General features: G+C 34.7%; 1 protein-coding gene across 5 annotated transcripts in view; it reads left to right on the top strand.

The window, feature by feature from the left end:
* Positions 1-16,766, top strand: part of Gug (arginine-glutamic acid dipeptide repeats grunge) — a 565,908-nt gene that overhangs the window by 468,692 nt on the left and 80,450 nt on the right. For all 5 annotated transcript variants that reach the window (XM_090408198.1, XM_090408202.1, XM_090408199.1 and 2 more), the window contains one exon: positions 3,566-4,915. In XM_090408198.1, coding sequence (XP_090264324.1) covers positions 3,566-4,915 — 1,350 coding nt within the window. The remainder of the gene's footprint in view (positions 1-3,565; positions 4,916-16,766) is intronic.

The following is a 16,766-nucleotide window of genomic DNA, read 5'->3' as shown; positions in this document are numbered from 1 at the left end:
TTTTTATGGTTTTATATACTTCCAGAATTCTACCTTTCAGTTGAATTAAGTCATGCCACCAGGAAGCCAGGAGTATTTCAATAATTAATTAATTAGTAACATTAATTCTCTTATATTTATATACAAATTAACTTAACATTTTTACACAGAGGGAAAGAAGAAATCATATCAAAAGTTACTCGCAATTAAGTCAGTTCCACATATGCCTTTAGAGACTATGGATCATAAGATATTCCAGATGTCTATAGTTATTCTTTTGAAAGATAGTTAAATGAGATAAGACATAACAAAATGGTGGTAAAAAAATATTCCAGATAAATGCAGCTAGAGACTACACATCAGTATTTGTTGTAGAACATTCAGAAACTGAAATGTGAAAGGAAGCTGCAGTAGATAATAGTTCAGAAGTTCAGATAATATATGATAGTCAGCATTCAGAAGACCTAGTGTGAAGGTGGTAAAAAATATTCCAGATAAATGCAGCTAGGTACTACACATCAGTATTTGCGTAGAACATTCAGAAACTGAAATGTGAAAGGAAGCTGCAGTAGATAATAGTTCAGAAGACCTAGTGTGAAGGTTGAGTTCTAGATCAGGGGTCAGAACTGGCAGGCTGCATGTAGCCCAAACACATATTTTTGGCAGCCCATAAAAGGTTGACCATACTTACATGGCATGTGGCTCGCATGTTGAATTTTTTAAATAATACATTTTATAACATGCATAATGAATTAAAAATAATTTTATACCTATACTTCATGATATTGCCGTGCAACTTGGCGCAAGTCAACCTTGTGAGTCATCATGAGTGGAGACAAAGACGACTTCATCCAAGACAACTGATATTTTGGCGCACTATTGAAGTCGTGTTTCCTGGTCAGTCTTTTAATATAATTTAATAACTCACTAATATCAACTAAAAATAAATATATTTTTTATATATCCTCTGAAAGCATATTTTCAGAGGATATATATTTGTTAAAAATAATTTCAAAAATGGGTTCAAGAAATTGTAAAATTGCAGATGAAGAAGGTTTAATGATGAATGGAACAGCAAGTACTTCTTTATTGAAAATGGCCCTTTGTCTTATTTGTCATAAAAGTGTTGCTGTTATGAAAGCCTGATGTTCGTGCTAGTTATGTCATAACGGAACTGGTTGCAAAAGAAGGAAGGTTATACATTCATAAAAAACATGAATGTATAAGGCCAATAAATTCAAAATTTATTAAACGATGTTTATTAGCTGTTATTGAAGAAATATATGCCCAGAAAAAAAAAAACATTATTTCAAGATGAAATAATTGAAGAAACCGGTACCAATTTATTTGAGCAGCTTAAATTTAAAGCAGAATCATTTGATTGTTACATGCTGACAATGGATGAAAGTACTGATGAAGAATTGACCAGTTTGTGTAGTTTAAAAGGTACTGCAACCGGCAATGATTTGTCATAAAAGTTCTTCAGAATTGAACTGGAAAAAATAAAAAAGTGTAACAACCAATGGTGGAAGAAATATGTGTGACTAACACTGGTATAGTGTAGTAGGTCGAATTTGTGTGGAATTACAGAATTTAGGTTTGATAATCCAGTCATGTTTCTTTGCATCATTCATCAGGAAGCACTTTGTTGCAAAATTTTATCATCAATGAAAGACGTTATAGACATCGTGATATCAACTTTTAATTATTACATCATGATGCAATGGCCTGAAACACTGCTAGTTTCAAGAATTCTTGATTGAAATAGAATCAGAGTATAAGGATGTTATCTACTACTCAGCTGTTAGATGGGTAAGCAGAGGTGCTGTGCTAAAAAGATTTTTTAATTTATGTGAAGAAATAGATATTTTTATGATGGAACATGAAGAAGATACTGTCCTACAACTATCGGATAAAAAATGGATTATGTCTCTTGCATTTATGGTAGATATTACAACGTACTTTAATGAACTTAATTTGAACCTGCAGCGCCAAGGTAAATTAATAACAGAACTGTTTTCAACGCAAACTATGTCTGTTGAAGAAACATATGATGGAAGAAAATTTACATCATTATATATTTTGCCAATCTACATCTACAGTTGGATGGCAAACACAAAAGGAAACTTTTGTTGGTATTATTGAAGATTTACAAACCGAATTTTCAACAAGATTTGTGGATTTTCATAAAAATGGCATTGAAATGCGATTATTTTTGAACCCTTTTAATGTTGACGTTGATGACGTACCAAACCAACTACAGATGAAAGTTTTGGAATTACAACACAATGCAACATTAAAGAATGCATTTTTGTTAGAAAATATTCAAAAATTTTATCGATGCTTACCAAAAAAATTTGAAGGATTAATCAATTTTGCAAAGAAGATGATAGTCGCATTTGGAAGCACAAGCATTTTCTGCCATGAATTCTAGAAAAACATCCATATTGTGATGCATAAACTATATTACTTTGTTTTTATGTGATAATTTTTCATGCTTTGTTCATATCTTGTCTTTAAAAATGTTTGTGTTTTTTAAGATTGATATAATAAAAATTGATTACTTAAGAGAAAATGGTGAGTAAAAAAAAATACTTAATTAAATGCTTGTGGCTTGATTATTAAAAATAAAAGGTGAACGTGGCCTGCAAGTTTGAAAAGATTGCCGACCCCTGTTCTAGATGATTAGAGTGGAGCTATGATTGTACCCCATCTTAAAAAGGGAAATAAACTGCATGAGAATTACTAAGGAATTTCCATATTGAGTGTTTCAGGTAAGATTTATGTAGACATACTTGAGAAGCTACTGAGAAAACTGTGGAAGGGAGACTTAGGGAAGAACTCGGAATATTCACAAATCTGAGTTCAGCCAAATTGGAATTATCAGAACTAGATTTTGTACTTTATAAAAAATAGTGAGAAATTGCAGCATATTCAAGGATCTGTATTTAAGTTTTGTCAACATGGAAGGGATGTATCAGGTGTAGGGAAAAAAAATAAAAAATGGAAAAAATCATCAAAAGCAAGAGTTATATAGAATAAATGGGAACATTAGTTATCTGATTCAGGTACCTTCATGAAGTACAGGATACAATGATAATATTACATGTGATTAAGTTTGCTCTGGCACTTCCCTTCTATGACAGTTTCTTCCAAAGTAATGTGTTATTTTTGGGTCTCCAACATGGTCACAATTAACATTTTGGTTAATCTGATTAACTGCAGCATTAACCCAAATGTTCCGAATTCATATAAATTAAAGGCGTACCATCCTAAAACAGATAGTGCATCTTCAAGTATATGAATTGAGTAACTGGACATACTGTATCCTATAGATTGAAAAAGTAACATCATCATTGTGACTTGATGATGCTACTCTTAATTTAGCATATTTAAAACTGCTGGAAAATAATTCATTTCCCAGTATTAGAACAGCCTGACAGGAAACGAGGGGGGGGTTCAGATTCTGCAATTGAGAAGTATGAATATACTAATGTAATTACAAATCATTCATACCTATTAAACTCTTATATTTTGTATGAGTTGTTTGTTTTCTAATATATTTTCTCACTTCTCTTTCTGTTAGACTTGAAACAGAAGAAAATATAGTACCACCATGTGAAGAAGTTGCAGAAAGTAAATTTGTTCAACCTTTGCCACCAGAAACAGTCAAAAATCAAGTATGTCCATCCCCTGTAGCTTGCTCTTCTCCTTTGATAAAAGTGGAACATGATGCACCTTTAAGTGACAAATCATCTCCACTGCCTTTGACAACTAACTCAGCTGATAGTATCTTAGAAAATTCATTTAATGTTTCATCTCAACTCCCACCAGCCATTCGAATAAAAGAAGAAATTATTACTCCAGTAACATATTCATCTTCGTGTCCGTCTTCACAGTCATGTGCTCTGTCCATAAATATGAACAGTTATGGTCACATCAGGCCCTCTGCTAGAGAGACTCCACCAACTAGAGACAGCAATAATAGCAACCAAAATTTACAACTCAGCTTTTCTCCTGCCAATATGAGGTCACCACCACCACCGCCGCCGCCGCCGCCACCACCACCTGCTGAACCACAACACATGATTGAGTTTCCTGGGCCACTACCTCAGGATGTGAAAGTGGAACCTCCTGATCCTCAGTTTCCTCTTCCTTCTTCATCTCCAGTACAATCTTCACTGAAGCATTTGCAAGTGCTTTCTGATCCTGTAACTGTTTCTTCTCCATCATCTCTTTCTGTTACATTAACATCTACTAACACATCATCTGTGACCACGGTTACATTTTCTACCACAGCTCCTCTTCCAACAACCTCAGAAGTTCGATCGCTGACTACAGAAAAGCCTTTAATGTCACCTTTATCATCACATCCATCTCATCAGCCAACATCTCCATTTTCTTATAGTCCTTATTATCCTTCTCATATATACCCTCCAGGTACTCTGCCTCCAAATTTAGCATATCCTCCTCCATCATCACCTCATATTCCAAAAACAAAATTGTCACCTTCACCAACTCCAGCGTCTAGTCAGCCAGTACCCTCTCCCACTCGAACATCAGTACCCCCTTCTATTTCCACGCAATCTCAACCTCCAATATACAGTGCATCAGCAACTTCTGTGTTACCAGCTCCATCTCTAACTCATCCCCCTCCCCCTCCTCCGTTATCCACACCATTACTGTCATCACATTCTATTACATCTACTCCGTCATCATTATCTACTTCTACAGCAATATCAACAGTAGCCATAAGTACACCACCATATTTACACCAAACTCCACAAAAATATGAAAGCCAAAGACCTGAAGCAGTGACTCATGAAGCTCCCCCAGATGAAGATGAAGAACCAGAACCACAGCTGTTGACTCCTGGACCACCTAGTCCTGAACCAAAAGTAGAAGATGTGGAATGCCATCGAAGTCAGTCAGCAATGTGAGTATTTAATTTTTTTTCCTTTTATTTTTCAAAGCTGTATGCAGTTTGTTTTGAGTTAATGGGTATAGCCTTTTTCACCACTGTAGTTCAGTTTTTAAGGAAAAAAGAATTATTATTATTATTATTATGTGACATCTCCAGGGAGGCTAAAGACTCATCGAGGGAGAGTGTGCCAACAGCATTGAATGATTGATCACCTTCCAACTACTAACTGCTCTCAAACTTAACTTTTTGCTGAGCCATTAGTAGCAGAGGCTCTACCAATCGACCAACCTTTGCTGACTAAAAGAATACACATGAGTAATAGAGGTAACTCTTATTATATGTGATTGCATTCCCAAATGAGCAAAATTCCGATCTTTCATTATTAATTTAATCAAAAAAGTACCTATTTTTTCATATATATTAAGGCATAAGAGTAATAAATAAAATATTCAGTACATATAAAAGAAATAACTATTAAAATGGTTCTTTATTTTCACGATTACTATATCATAATCACATCTTCTTTAGCAGGCATGTTGAAATTGAGGTTTCATAGGGTGCTTTTCAAGAATATTTCAATAAAAAACCTGACTTAAAGTTTTCAGTTTCCGATTGTAACTTCTCAGTGTGTAACCTTCTGTTATCTGGCTTTGAAGAGATCATGAATTCAGTGGCAATATGATCTACAGCTGCAGCGTCACCAGCTATGTTGAGATTGTGGAATCCGTAGCGACTCATAGGGTCAAATCAATTACAACTTGCAACAAAAGATGTTTGGTTTCTTTTTATCTTTTGTCAGATTCATACAAATTTTTCACCTTCTCTTGTATGACTGTCCCAGACAAAGGCATGTTTTTCTGGTTCTGATACTAGATCTTTATAGCCAGTTCTTTCCATTTTCTCAATTGCATGAGATTGAGATTTTGTTACTCTGGTCATTCTGAGATTCATGGATGATTGAGTGCTCTTATGAACTGCATCAGGATTATCATGAATAATTCTCACTGTAGAATTACTCAGTTCTGTGGCCCAATGAATGTCAATGTTCACCTCTATCAAACCAATTCAGAACTTCCAATTTCACCTCTAAAGAATGAGATTTCCTAGGCCTTTTCTTCACTTGGTCTTTATTCTTCTTTTCACTTTTAGTTTCCTTTGTTTTTTTTCTTGCCAGACATTATGCTCAAAGGATGCAGAAGTTATTTACTTATAAATATAATACACCACATAGACCAGTAAGGTGCATGCATGGAAGCTTTCACACCTGGGATAGGAAAAGTGATAGTCCTTATGCACCAAATAAAGCTGTGGATAACGAAAGCAAAATAGTTATTAATAATAAAATAACAGAACAGATAAATACTTTGTTATCTTGGATGTGAAATATCTTATGAAGGAGAAAAAGACATAAAATTAAAAACTTCAAAATTTTTACAGATTACGGGCCTGATAAATAGAACACTCAACCCAAATATAGTACAAAAAGAAACATGCTTGAAAATATACAATACTTTAGCAGTGCCCACATTATTATATAGCAATGAAATTTGGGCAATAAACAAAGAATAAAAACAAGTGAAATGAGATTTATGAGAACTGCAAAATACACGTTATTAGATCAAAAAAGGAACGAAAACATTTTAAAAGAACTAAAAACAAAATCAGTAGAAGAAAAACTAAACAATTATAAACAAAAATGGATTGAACATGTAAACAGAATGGCCAACACCCGATATCCTAAACAAGTACTAAAATATAAGCCAATTGGAAAGAGAAGGCAGGGTAGACCTCAAAAAAGGATACTGGATGGATAATGAGACCGGAACAGACCGATATGGTCTATATCCGTAATTAGTGTTATGATGATGTGTATAACAAAAGCGCGTATAATGAGAGTTACCTGTACTCCCTGTTGGGCTTTAATTTAAATTGCATATCCATTAAAACTGTAACATAACAAAGGCTTGACAGCAAGTTTGTGCTCATGCGTTTGCTACATTATTTTATTTCATAACATATTAAATAAATTATTGGCCTTTGAGATGAAGTGCTAAAGAAAATATCATCACTAAAATACGGCGGAAACAGCTCCGGTGGCTGGGCCACATAGCTAGATCATATAACTTAACTAAATTAGCACTAGAGGGCTTGACTTCTGGTAAAAGAAACAGAGGATAACCTAGAATCACCCAGATAGATAATATCAGAAAGTGGACTAATTCTTGATTCTCCACTTTGTTTCAGAGATCCCAAGACAGAAACATCTGGAGAGAGAGAGAGAGTATGTTAGGACTCTCACCTTTATAGTGTGCCAACAGTCTACATAGACTATGGGAGAAGAAGAATATACAGGAAAACCTCGCTTAACATGAATTCGATACGTGCGATTGAGTGAAATGATACTATTTCTCGCTTTAAGCGAGTGATTAATCAGTTAACGCGAATTGAACGCATTATGCGAAATTTCATTGTGAAATATATTAGCTGAGTTATTAAATCAGCTGATATATTCAGCTAAATAATAATCATTGGTTTTAATAACTCAGCACAATTGGAAAAGAACTTGGATTTAATTGAACAACTGGATAATGAAGATGTGAAAAACTTGCTTGATTCCCATTCAGAACAGTTAAGTGAGAATGATATCCTTTAACTAGAAAAACAGCGTGCATAAGAAGAAAAAAGATAAGAACAAGAAGAGAATGTTATGACTAAGAAGCTAACTGCAAAAGACCTTGAGCTAGTTTTCAATCACATTGAGCATGCTAAGGAAATTTTGTTTGATGCTGATCCTGATGTAGAACGAAGCTTTGAAGTCCTCCAAAATCTTGATAAAACGATTGCCAGCTATTGGAAATTGCACGACAAGATGAAAATGTTGAGCACTATTCAAACATCTTTACTTAATTTTTTTTTTATTTAACAGTAACTCAATGAAATGCTCAGACATTAAATAAAAATTTAAGAAATTGACTTTTATTAACTTTGATGATTTTATCCTCTAATATAGCTTATAATTTTCTTTTTCAAATTTACGCTAACTTATGGATGAATTGTAATTATTTCTATTATTTATTGTATTTTGCTTAGCACATATTAATTAATCGTGTTAAGCAAGATTTTCCTGTATTAAAAACTTTACATTTAAAAACCTTTCAAGATTCTTGAATATAATCTCTGAACATGATTTAGATAATTCAAAACATGAAATGTTTCTTCAAAAGATTTTATCTGAGGTTCAGTGGCCTCAGAAAGAAGTCTAGGTTCTGGTCTCATCTTGACAGGAGAACCGTTCTCTGTCGTGGTGGTGTATGTATGTGTGTGGGTAGTTTTTTTTTTTTTTTGGGGGGGGGGGGGGGGTCATCAAGCTGGATTTTTCACCTTAGATTTTTTTTTTTTTTTTTTTTTTTCCCTTCTGCAAAACACAGCCAGAAATAGCACATGCATTTATGGACATGTATATACTTCTCATGTCTTTCCTAGTTTTGACAGATTCTGATAAGTATGAACTTCACTTAACTGTATGTATCATCAGTTTCCATCATAGCAAAAACAGTTAGCATTTTAAAGAAGGATATTTATATGATATACAATGAAGCCTCCATGTTATTGTACGGATTGATGTGTATATATTACTATAAGAATCACTAGCATTAATTAGAATTATTGTTTATTTTCCATGGAAACATTTTATAAGGAAGTTATTTATTTGCATTCATAGATGCTGCTGTTACTTACTTTCATCACCACATTTCAGTCACATCTGTAAATAATTTGTCAGTTCTTAATTATTTGTATTAAGAAAAGAAATCAATTCTTTAAACTTGGAATTAAAAAAAAAAACAACCAAGAAGAATACTTTTACATCTAAGTTAAGACATGTTAAAGTTTATATGCTTCTTGACTGCACCATATCTTCAAATACCAAAGTTTAATTGATAACGAGTGTCCGCTTATGATTAATTGGGACTGCCCCTGAAAAAAAAAAAATAATTAAAAAAAAAAAGATTTGGTAAGTGAATTCATAATCAGTGAGTATTGGGGATCATTTTACCCCTCTCTAACAAACTATCTGAATTGTTGCCATGTGTTGCTATTATAATAATACATCGGTTCCCAACTGATGGTACACGTACCCCCCGGGGTACGTGCTGGGCCATTCAGGGGTTCATGAAAGATAATCAGTAATGGCGGAAAAACAAGTAAAGTAAACTATTTTATATTAAAATAGGGACTGAACAAAATGTCAATATTTAAAAATTTATTTTTAAAACAGCTATTTTAAAAGCATTTCAAGAATGTTGCAAAAACGTTTCAGGAGTATAATTTATAGAAATGGGTTTAAAAGGGATACGCAAGTGGGAAAAGGTTGGGAACCAGTGTAATCAGTGGCGCACTCAGGATTTAATCTTGGAGGGGGCCGAGCACTCAATAATCTGGGGGTGGGGGGGCGAGTTGAGTAGACGATTTGAGAATACACGCTATGCATTGCATATGAGTTGTGACTGAGCATCTGCACTGATCGCCAATACATGATACCCGTGATCTCCTCTGACCCGGTTCAGGCAAACGAAGTAGCGCCCGAGCACCACGTCATTCGCTTTGCATTCACAGCGGCCAGGATTCTCGAATGCTATAGGGTATTCCCATCTTATGTGATTGCTAATTCATAAGTAGTATAGAAATAGAAGACACAACATAAATTTAAAAAAAAATAATTTTAATTAGGAAAATATTTTTGGAAATTTTTCTAGTGTTTTTTTCCTTTTTTGTGGGGGGGGGGAGGGCCCCTTGACCCCTTCCCTGGGGGCGCCAATAACTGTAATAATATATAGATGTTGTTTTAGCACTTTCATGGTTGCCACTGGCACAAATTGGCCATCATCCAAGTGGTTCTGGATGACATATCGCTGTAATGGTGGTGGTAGGAGTGAGGGGATTTAATGACAAGGCTTCATATTTTTGAGCTATTTTTGTAAAAGAAAATTGTATTTTCTTTTGTCAGTTGTACTCCTATGTTATGGGAATGTTGGAATTGAAGTAATAAAATTGCTACCATTTATATCAATAATTTAAAATGGCTCCTCCTAGTAAAATACTTCATTTGACTATAATATCAATCAAAATGTGTTCAGATGATCTGTGAAAGGGATGTAGGTATTTCTCATGTTTATTGTTGTCATCACTTATTTAACACGTTTGCTGCCAACTATAGGTATACTCATATGTCAATTACCGGCCTCCTTTACGAAGCACGAGTTAACCCGTAGTGGGGGGGGGGCTTGGTAGAAGTTAAATAATTTCAGCAAAAATATAGTATATTATATATGAGCCTCACAAGCCAACTACTAATATACTCGTATGTCAGTTACCAACCTCCTATGCAAGCACGAGTTAACTCGTAATTTGTAAATCAAATTAAATCCAATAAAGTCAATAAAATAAAAAACGATTTAATCAAATTATGAATAGTACACTTTAAAACAATTTTCCACACACAATGGTGATTTTTTCTGGCACACAGGACAATAATAACGTGTTTCCCATCGTTGTTTGTTTTGTGTACATACTTGGCATGGCTTTGTCGGGCGATTCTTTTTTTCTGTTGGTGGTAAAATTTCCAAATAATGTAGATCCTGAATCCTGCTGATGTTCTGTGATGTTGTAAGCTCATCCATTCGAACAGAAACAGATAAATTTATCTCTAAATTTTAATGCAGTCATTGCGTTTCCAGTAACTATATTATAAAATTTATGCGCATTTTGAATGTATATATCAAAAATGTGTATTGCCAATTTCTTTGGCCATCTAATTGTCTTTCTTAAGGCAGAATAGTAAGAAAGCATTTGATCAGAAAGATCGATGCCTGACATACCCAAATTATAGTCCCTAATGATATTTGGTTTTAACTGAATTTTACCATTCCGATTTTTCGCTTCAACCATTTCAAATTTGTGCATATTTGAAATGGAAAGATTGACTTAAACAGGACCTCCTCTTTGCCAGACAAAATCCCCCTTCTTTAGTTTCTTCTGTATAACATCTGGTGGATTGTTTTTCCTATTATTTCGCAGCATTCCACACAGTTTTTCTACCAGTAAGAGATTCAGTCAGAGCTACATAATTATAAAAATTATCCATATGCAATACATAACCCCAGTCTAAATATTTTTCCATCAAGTGAAATACAACATCATATGTGTGCCCCATTTTCACTAAAGAGGATTCAGATTTACCTGTATAAATTTTTATTTTTATCACCAATCCATTTGATTTGCAGAGTTCATAGAATTTCACGCCATGTTTTTTATGTATTGCAGAAACGACAGAGTACCGTGCCACAACACCATTGACTACACACCAAACATCATAAGGTTTCTGTTTGGTGTGTAGTTATTTTGCATTAGACTATTAAAATGATCTAGGGCTGGTCTTAGTTTGTGCAATTTATCGTTAGCTGCTTGGGAATTATCTGCGAAATGCAAATAACGCAATAAAATTTGAAATCGATTTCGGCTTATTTTAGAGCGCCAAAATGGGAAATTGTAAAGATGATTTGTTCTCCAATAATGCTCAATAGATGGTAAATTACAAGAACCCATATGCAGTAAAACTCCAAGAAATAATTTCATTTCAGGTATCATCATCATATTCCTGCCATTTACCCTCAAGGGGTGTACAGGATATGATAGTACTACATGAAAAAAATTACATCATTACTAACTTCCTATCTACAATTTTCTTCCAAATCAGTCTGTTACTTGTCAAGACTCCGACATTATGAGATCTTATATCTCTGTCGTCTAATGCACTTTGTGCCGTATCAATCCATCTATATCTTGGTCTTCCTCTGGGTCGTTTTGCTGCCAACCTGGCAGAGAACACTTGTTTTGCTAATCGTTCCTCTCCCATTTTGTTTAAGTGACCATACCACCTGAGAGATTAGCTCTGCTAACATATTCCTAGAAGATAATAATGTCAAGTTCTTTACTAATGTCCTCATTTTTAATATGATATTGCCATTGATGCCATCTGTTCACACCTATCATCTTTCTCAGGACTCTCATATCTGTGGTCTCTAGTCTTAGGTCAAGTGTTTTACTTCTGAACCAGCTCTCAGATCCATAAGTTAAAACTGGTTTGAACACTGTCTTGTATACAACTAATTTAGTGTTCTGACTAATTTCTCTCTTATTCCATATGAATTTATTCAATTGACTTCCCACCATACCAGCTTTGCTGATTCTGTTGTCTATTTCTATATTTAATTTACCATCTTCACTAAAAATCGCAGTTCCTTGTTCCACAGGTTCTCCATTCACAACACAGTTGACATTTTCAATGATTCTGCCTGTTTTCATTGTCTTTGTTTTTTTATTGCTGACCTTCATACCATATCTATTACAACAGTTATTCATTTTACTCAGAGAATCTTGCAGACTTGTAGCGGATTTATTTAGAAGTATAACCTCATCCGCATGAAGCAAAGAGCTGACATTAACATCTCCAGTTTTGATATCATGTTTAATACCACTTTCCTTCATAATGCGATCCATATAGATAATGAATAACAGTGGGGATAATGTACATCCTTGTCTCACACCAGATTTAACATTAAACCATCTTCCTGTACTTCCTTCATTTCTAACTGCTGATTTACAACTCAAATAAAGACTAAGTATTGCTTGATATAATGCCCCATTGACACCATATAACTGTAGCGTATTGAATAGCTTCTCTCTTGGCACAAGGTGCCAAGAGAGAAGCTCGCTACATATGCCTTTTCCAAATCAACAAAACTTAAATACAGATCTTTGTTATATTCCCATGCTTTCTCAACTATTTCTCGTAAAGTGAAGATCTGATCCTGAACAGCCTCTATTTGGCCTGAATGCAGCTTGTTCTTCACCCAGCTCTTCTTCCACAATTCTTCTCAATCCTTTCTCAAGTATACTTGCATAGATCTTGCCAGGAACACTCAGTAGGGAAATACCTCCATAATTCTCACATTCAGTTTTATTTCCCTTTTTATATATGGGTACTATGAGAGCTTTACTCCAATCATTGGGAATTTGTCCCTCTGTCCAGGCTTTCTGAACTATGTAGTGCAGCCACCGTAAGACTTTTATACCACCATACTTCAGCATTTCTGGTCGAATATCTTCTACTCCTGCTGCCTTTCCACATTTTAAGCCTTTGATGGATTTTTCTACTTCAAGTTTGGATATGTATCCTGACTACATGCCTGGTCAGTGTTTTTTACCACTGTACTGTCATCACTGCTTGTTTCATTTAGCAGTTTTTCAAAGTAATTACTCCATACTTCAAGGATATCTTTTTCTTCTGTTTTCATGTCACCTTTATCATCTCTAACTCCTTTTACAGCACTCTTTCTTCCATTCCTAAGCTTCTTCAACAACCTCCAGAATATTTTGCCACCTTCTTGATATTTATTTTCTATGTTCTTGCCAAAGTCCTCCCATGACTTTTGTTTAGCTAGTTTTACACACTGTTTAGATTTCTTACATTTGTCTCTGTATTCTCTAAGAGCACAAGATGACTTATTTGCCAGGAACTTTTGATATGCTTTCTTCTTTCCTTCACAGCCTCTTTAACTTCCTGTGTCCACCAGGGAGTTCTGATTTTTTTATCCTTGCAGACAACCTCACCACATGCCTCTCTGGCAGAATCAGTCAATGTTTTCTTCAGAGTTTGCTACTAAATCTCCAAGGTTTGGTTCCTGTTCTCAAACTCTTTCATTTTTGCTTCAATAATTTTTGTGTATTTTAGTCTACAGCTCACATCTGAGAGCTGCTCATCTTTTATTCGCTTTAAAACTTTCTTACATGTTATTCTTTTCAATATGAAATTCAATTTTATCCTGCTCAAGACTAAATAGTGATCACTTCCAATTTCAAATCCTCTGTACACTCTGGTGTGTCCTGCACCAGGGAGAAAACATCACTATCAACAACAATAACATAGTCACTGAGACTTTTCTTATTCCTAGCCTCTTCTCTCCATGTGAATTTGTGCACATTTTTATTTTGGAACATGGTGTTAGTAATAACCAGTCCATGTCCTGAGCAGAAATCCAACAGATATTTGCCATTATTATTAGCTTTGCTCTTTTCTCCAAATTTTCCCAAGATATTTTTGTATGTCTCACAATCATTTCCTACTCTGGTATTTAGATCCCAAACAAGGACCAACTTTTCCTTTTTCGTTGTATCAGTTGCTTTCTGTAAAGCCTGAAAAAATTTCTCCACTTCTACCTTAGTAGAACCTTCTGTGGGTAATTGAGGGTAACTGACTCTGAACTCGAGTTACACAGTTGTCAGCCATGTAATATATAGGTGTGGGTGATACAAGATTACTCGTAGTTGGCATATGAAACAGAATTCGGTCTGATCAGCCAGCTACGAGATTACGCGTACTGACCTTGAACAAGTAAAAGTGCTTGGCATGCGGTAACAAACTCTGCCTGAGGGGTGTAGCAGTGAACGTGTTAAATGTAGCTGCTTACAGTATTACTCACTTCATTTTGCTGTAATACTGAAATGTTTTAGATGATTCTTTGAAGCTTGGTGAAGAACTTGAAAAGTAATGTGGATATTTTTGAGGATTAAATTTTTGAAGATTCAAATGAGAAAGCTTATCAAGAAGAGGAAGATTCATTTAGTTGACAGTAAACATACTAAGTAGGCCTATTTCCATTCATCCATCAAAATTAAGAAATAACATTTGGATAGAAACCACTTTTTAGCTGATTATTTTGTCATTCAGTGGGATACCAGAATAAAAATAGAAATTTCTTCTGACATTTTTGAATGGCTTGAAATATTTTTGTGAGCTAATTGATATGGTGAGATGTCTGAAACATTCTGAATAATTCTTGCAATCAATTCAGCTTATGAACCCGCCTTATCAACATCGGGAACCAGTGACACAAGAAGAAATATACCAGATTCTTAGACTAAATGGGTATTAACCTCCAAACAGGCCTTGACATGCTTACATGTCACTAATTACATGGATGCAAAGTATCCATGAAGTTAATATATTTTAATTATTATTATTATTTATTATTACATCACACCTCCAGGGAATCCAAAGACTCATTGAGGAAGGGCATCTACTCTACAACTCTTTGTCTCACTGCTCCACCAACCTTCAGCATCTACCGCCTGTTGGATACTTTTGAAATGACATGGATATGAAGCTTATTTTATTCGTGTGGCTATTAGGGGTGTTAAGGCATAGTTGCTGATTTTAGCTCATAATTAGGTTTAATGGAATGATAGCACAGTAATAAACACTGGTTAAAATAATTCAACTAAACAAAACAGGTAGCTAAATCTTTAAACCTGTTCCCCCACCATATGGCCACTAAATTACTGTAATTTAGTGCCATACTTCATCTTATAAAAAATTCCACCCACTTTAATTTTAAGAATACTGATATTGTGGTGAGTTTTAATGTCCTCTTACAATGTCTCTCATTGGTTGGTTCACTTGTATGGCAGGACATCATATATAAACAGAAAACCAATATCTAAATGGAGCATTTTGTAAAACATGCTAGTGATACTGCTATTCTCAGACCTTCTATCTGGCTAAGATATTCATAATGTGTTCTCCATTTGGTCACATGACTCGGACACAGACTCCATCCACCTCAACAGTCAGCACCTCAGAATTCAGTTCACTATAGAAAAAAGAAAATAACAATAGCCTGCCTTTTCTAGATATTCTAATCACACATCTTCACAATAGCACTCTTTCTTTCTCAGTTTACAGAGAACCTACTCACACCAAGTGGATACATACACAAACTTTCCCCTTTCCCAACATTATGGTATTATTAAAATCCTTGTGAACAGAGTTGCAGCCTTTCTTCCAACCAGGATTTTCTCACAGTTGAACTTCCCTTTATTTTCAATACCTTCCTGTCTAATGGCTACTATTCCAAAAAAAATTAACAGAATGTTTCTGCCATCACTTAACATCTCTCTCAACATATACATTACAGTAATACTTAAAAATAGCTAGCACTTTAAAGAAATATAATATTTGCATTGATTTAAACCTCATTTAAAACTTGTTGCCGTTATCTGTTCTTCTAAAGATTTCCCCCTCCCCTGTTTTTGATATAGAATCCTCATTCCTTGTCATGTTATGGACACACTGGGAGATCTGCCATTATCCACCTTGAAGAACATAAGAAATACATCTGCTAGCTAGTCAAGTTTAGCTAACTATGCCCTGGATATGTTACACAGAATCAAATGGAAGGGGGGGGGGAACCTACCATTCTTCACCGTGACAAGTACAAACTTGAAAGCCTTTATCCAAGTGTAAGCGAACAAAGTTTGCGCCTGAAGTGTTTTCAGGACAGGGAAACTCATATATATGGAGGCTAATGACTTCACATCACTTGCATTATGGGATACTAAGGCAAAGCCCATCTCCTTATGGACATGTATAATATTATGCTATTGGAGTTCTGTTTCTTCATCTAGCAGTCTGTGTTAGATGATGTCAGTAAATCATTTGCATTTGTTCTGAAATTCCTTTGCGTCCATAATCATTTAGCTTCAGAGGGTAACACAAACAGATGGACTTCAAAAAGTAACTTCTGTGATTATTTAGTGCAGAAATTCAAAACACTGTGTTCCAGAAGAATACCTTTCTTTTGACAAGTACAGTGGTATCTTGCTAATCCAAACTAATAAAAACCGTGCTCGTTTGGATTAGTGAAAAGTTCGGATTAGCGAATTTCCCCACAAGAGACCACAATAACTAGCGATTAAGACAAAAATAATAAGATTCTAATGGTACATCAATTTAATTCTGTAAATA

Source organism: Typopeltis vanoorti, chromosome 18 (genome assembly GCF_054136105.1).
Source record: "Typopeltis vanoorti isolate ZY-2024b chromosome 18, IOZ_Tvanoo_1.0, whole genome shotgun sequence".
Lineage (NCBI taxonomy): Eukaryota > Metazoa > Arthropoda > Arachnida > Uropygi > Thelyphonidae > Typopeltis > Typopeltis vanoorti.
Note: the sequence above shows the minus strand (reverse complement) of the source record. Positions and strands in the feature narration are given on the sequence as shown.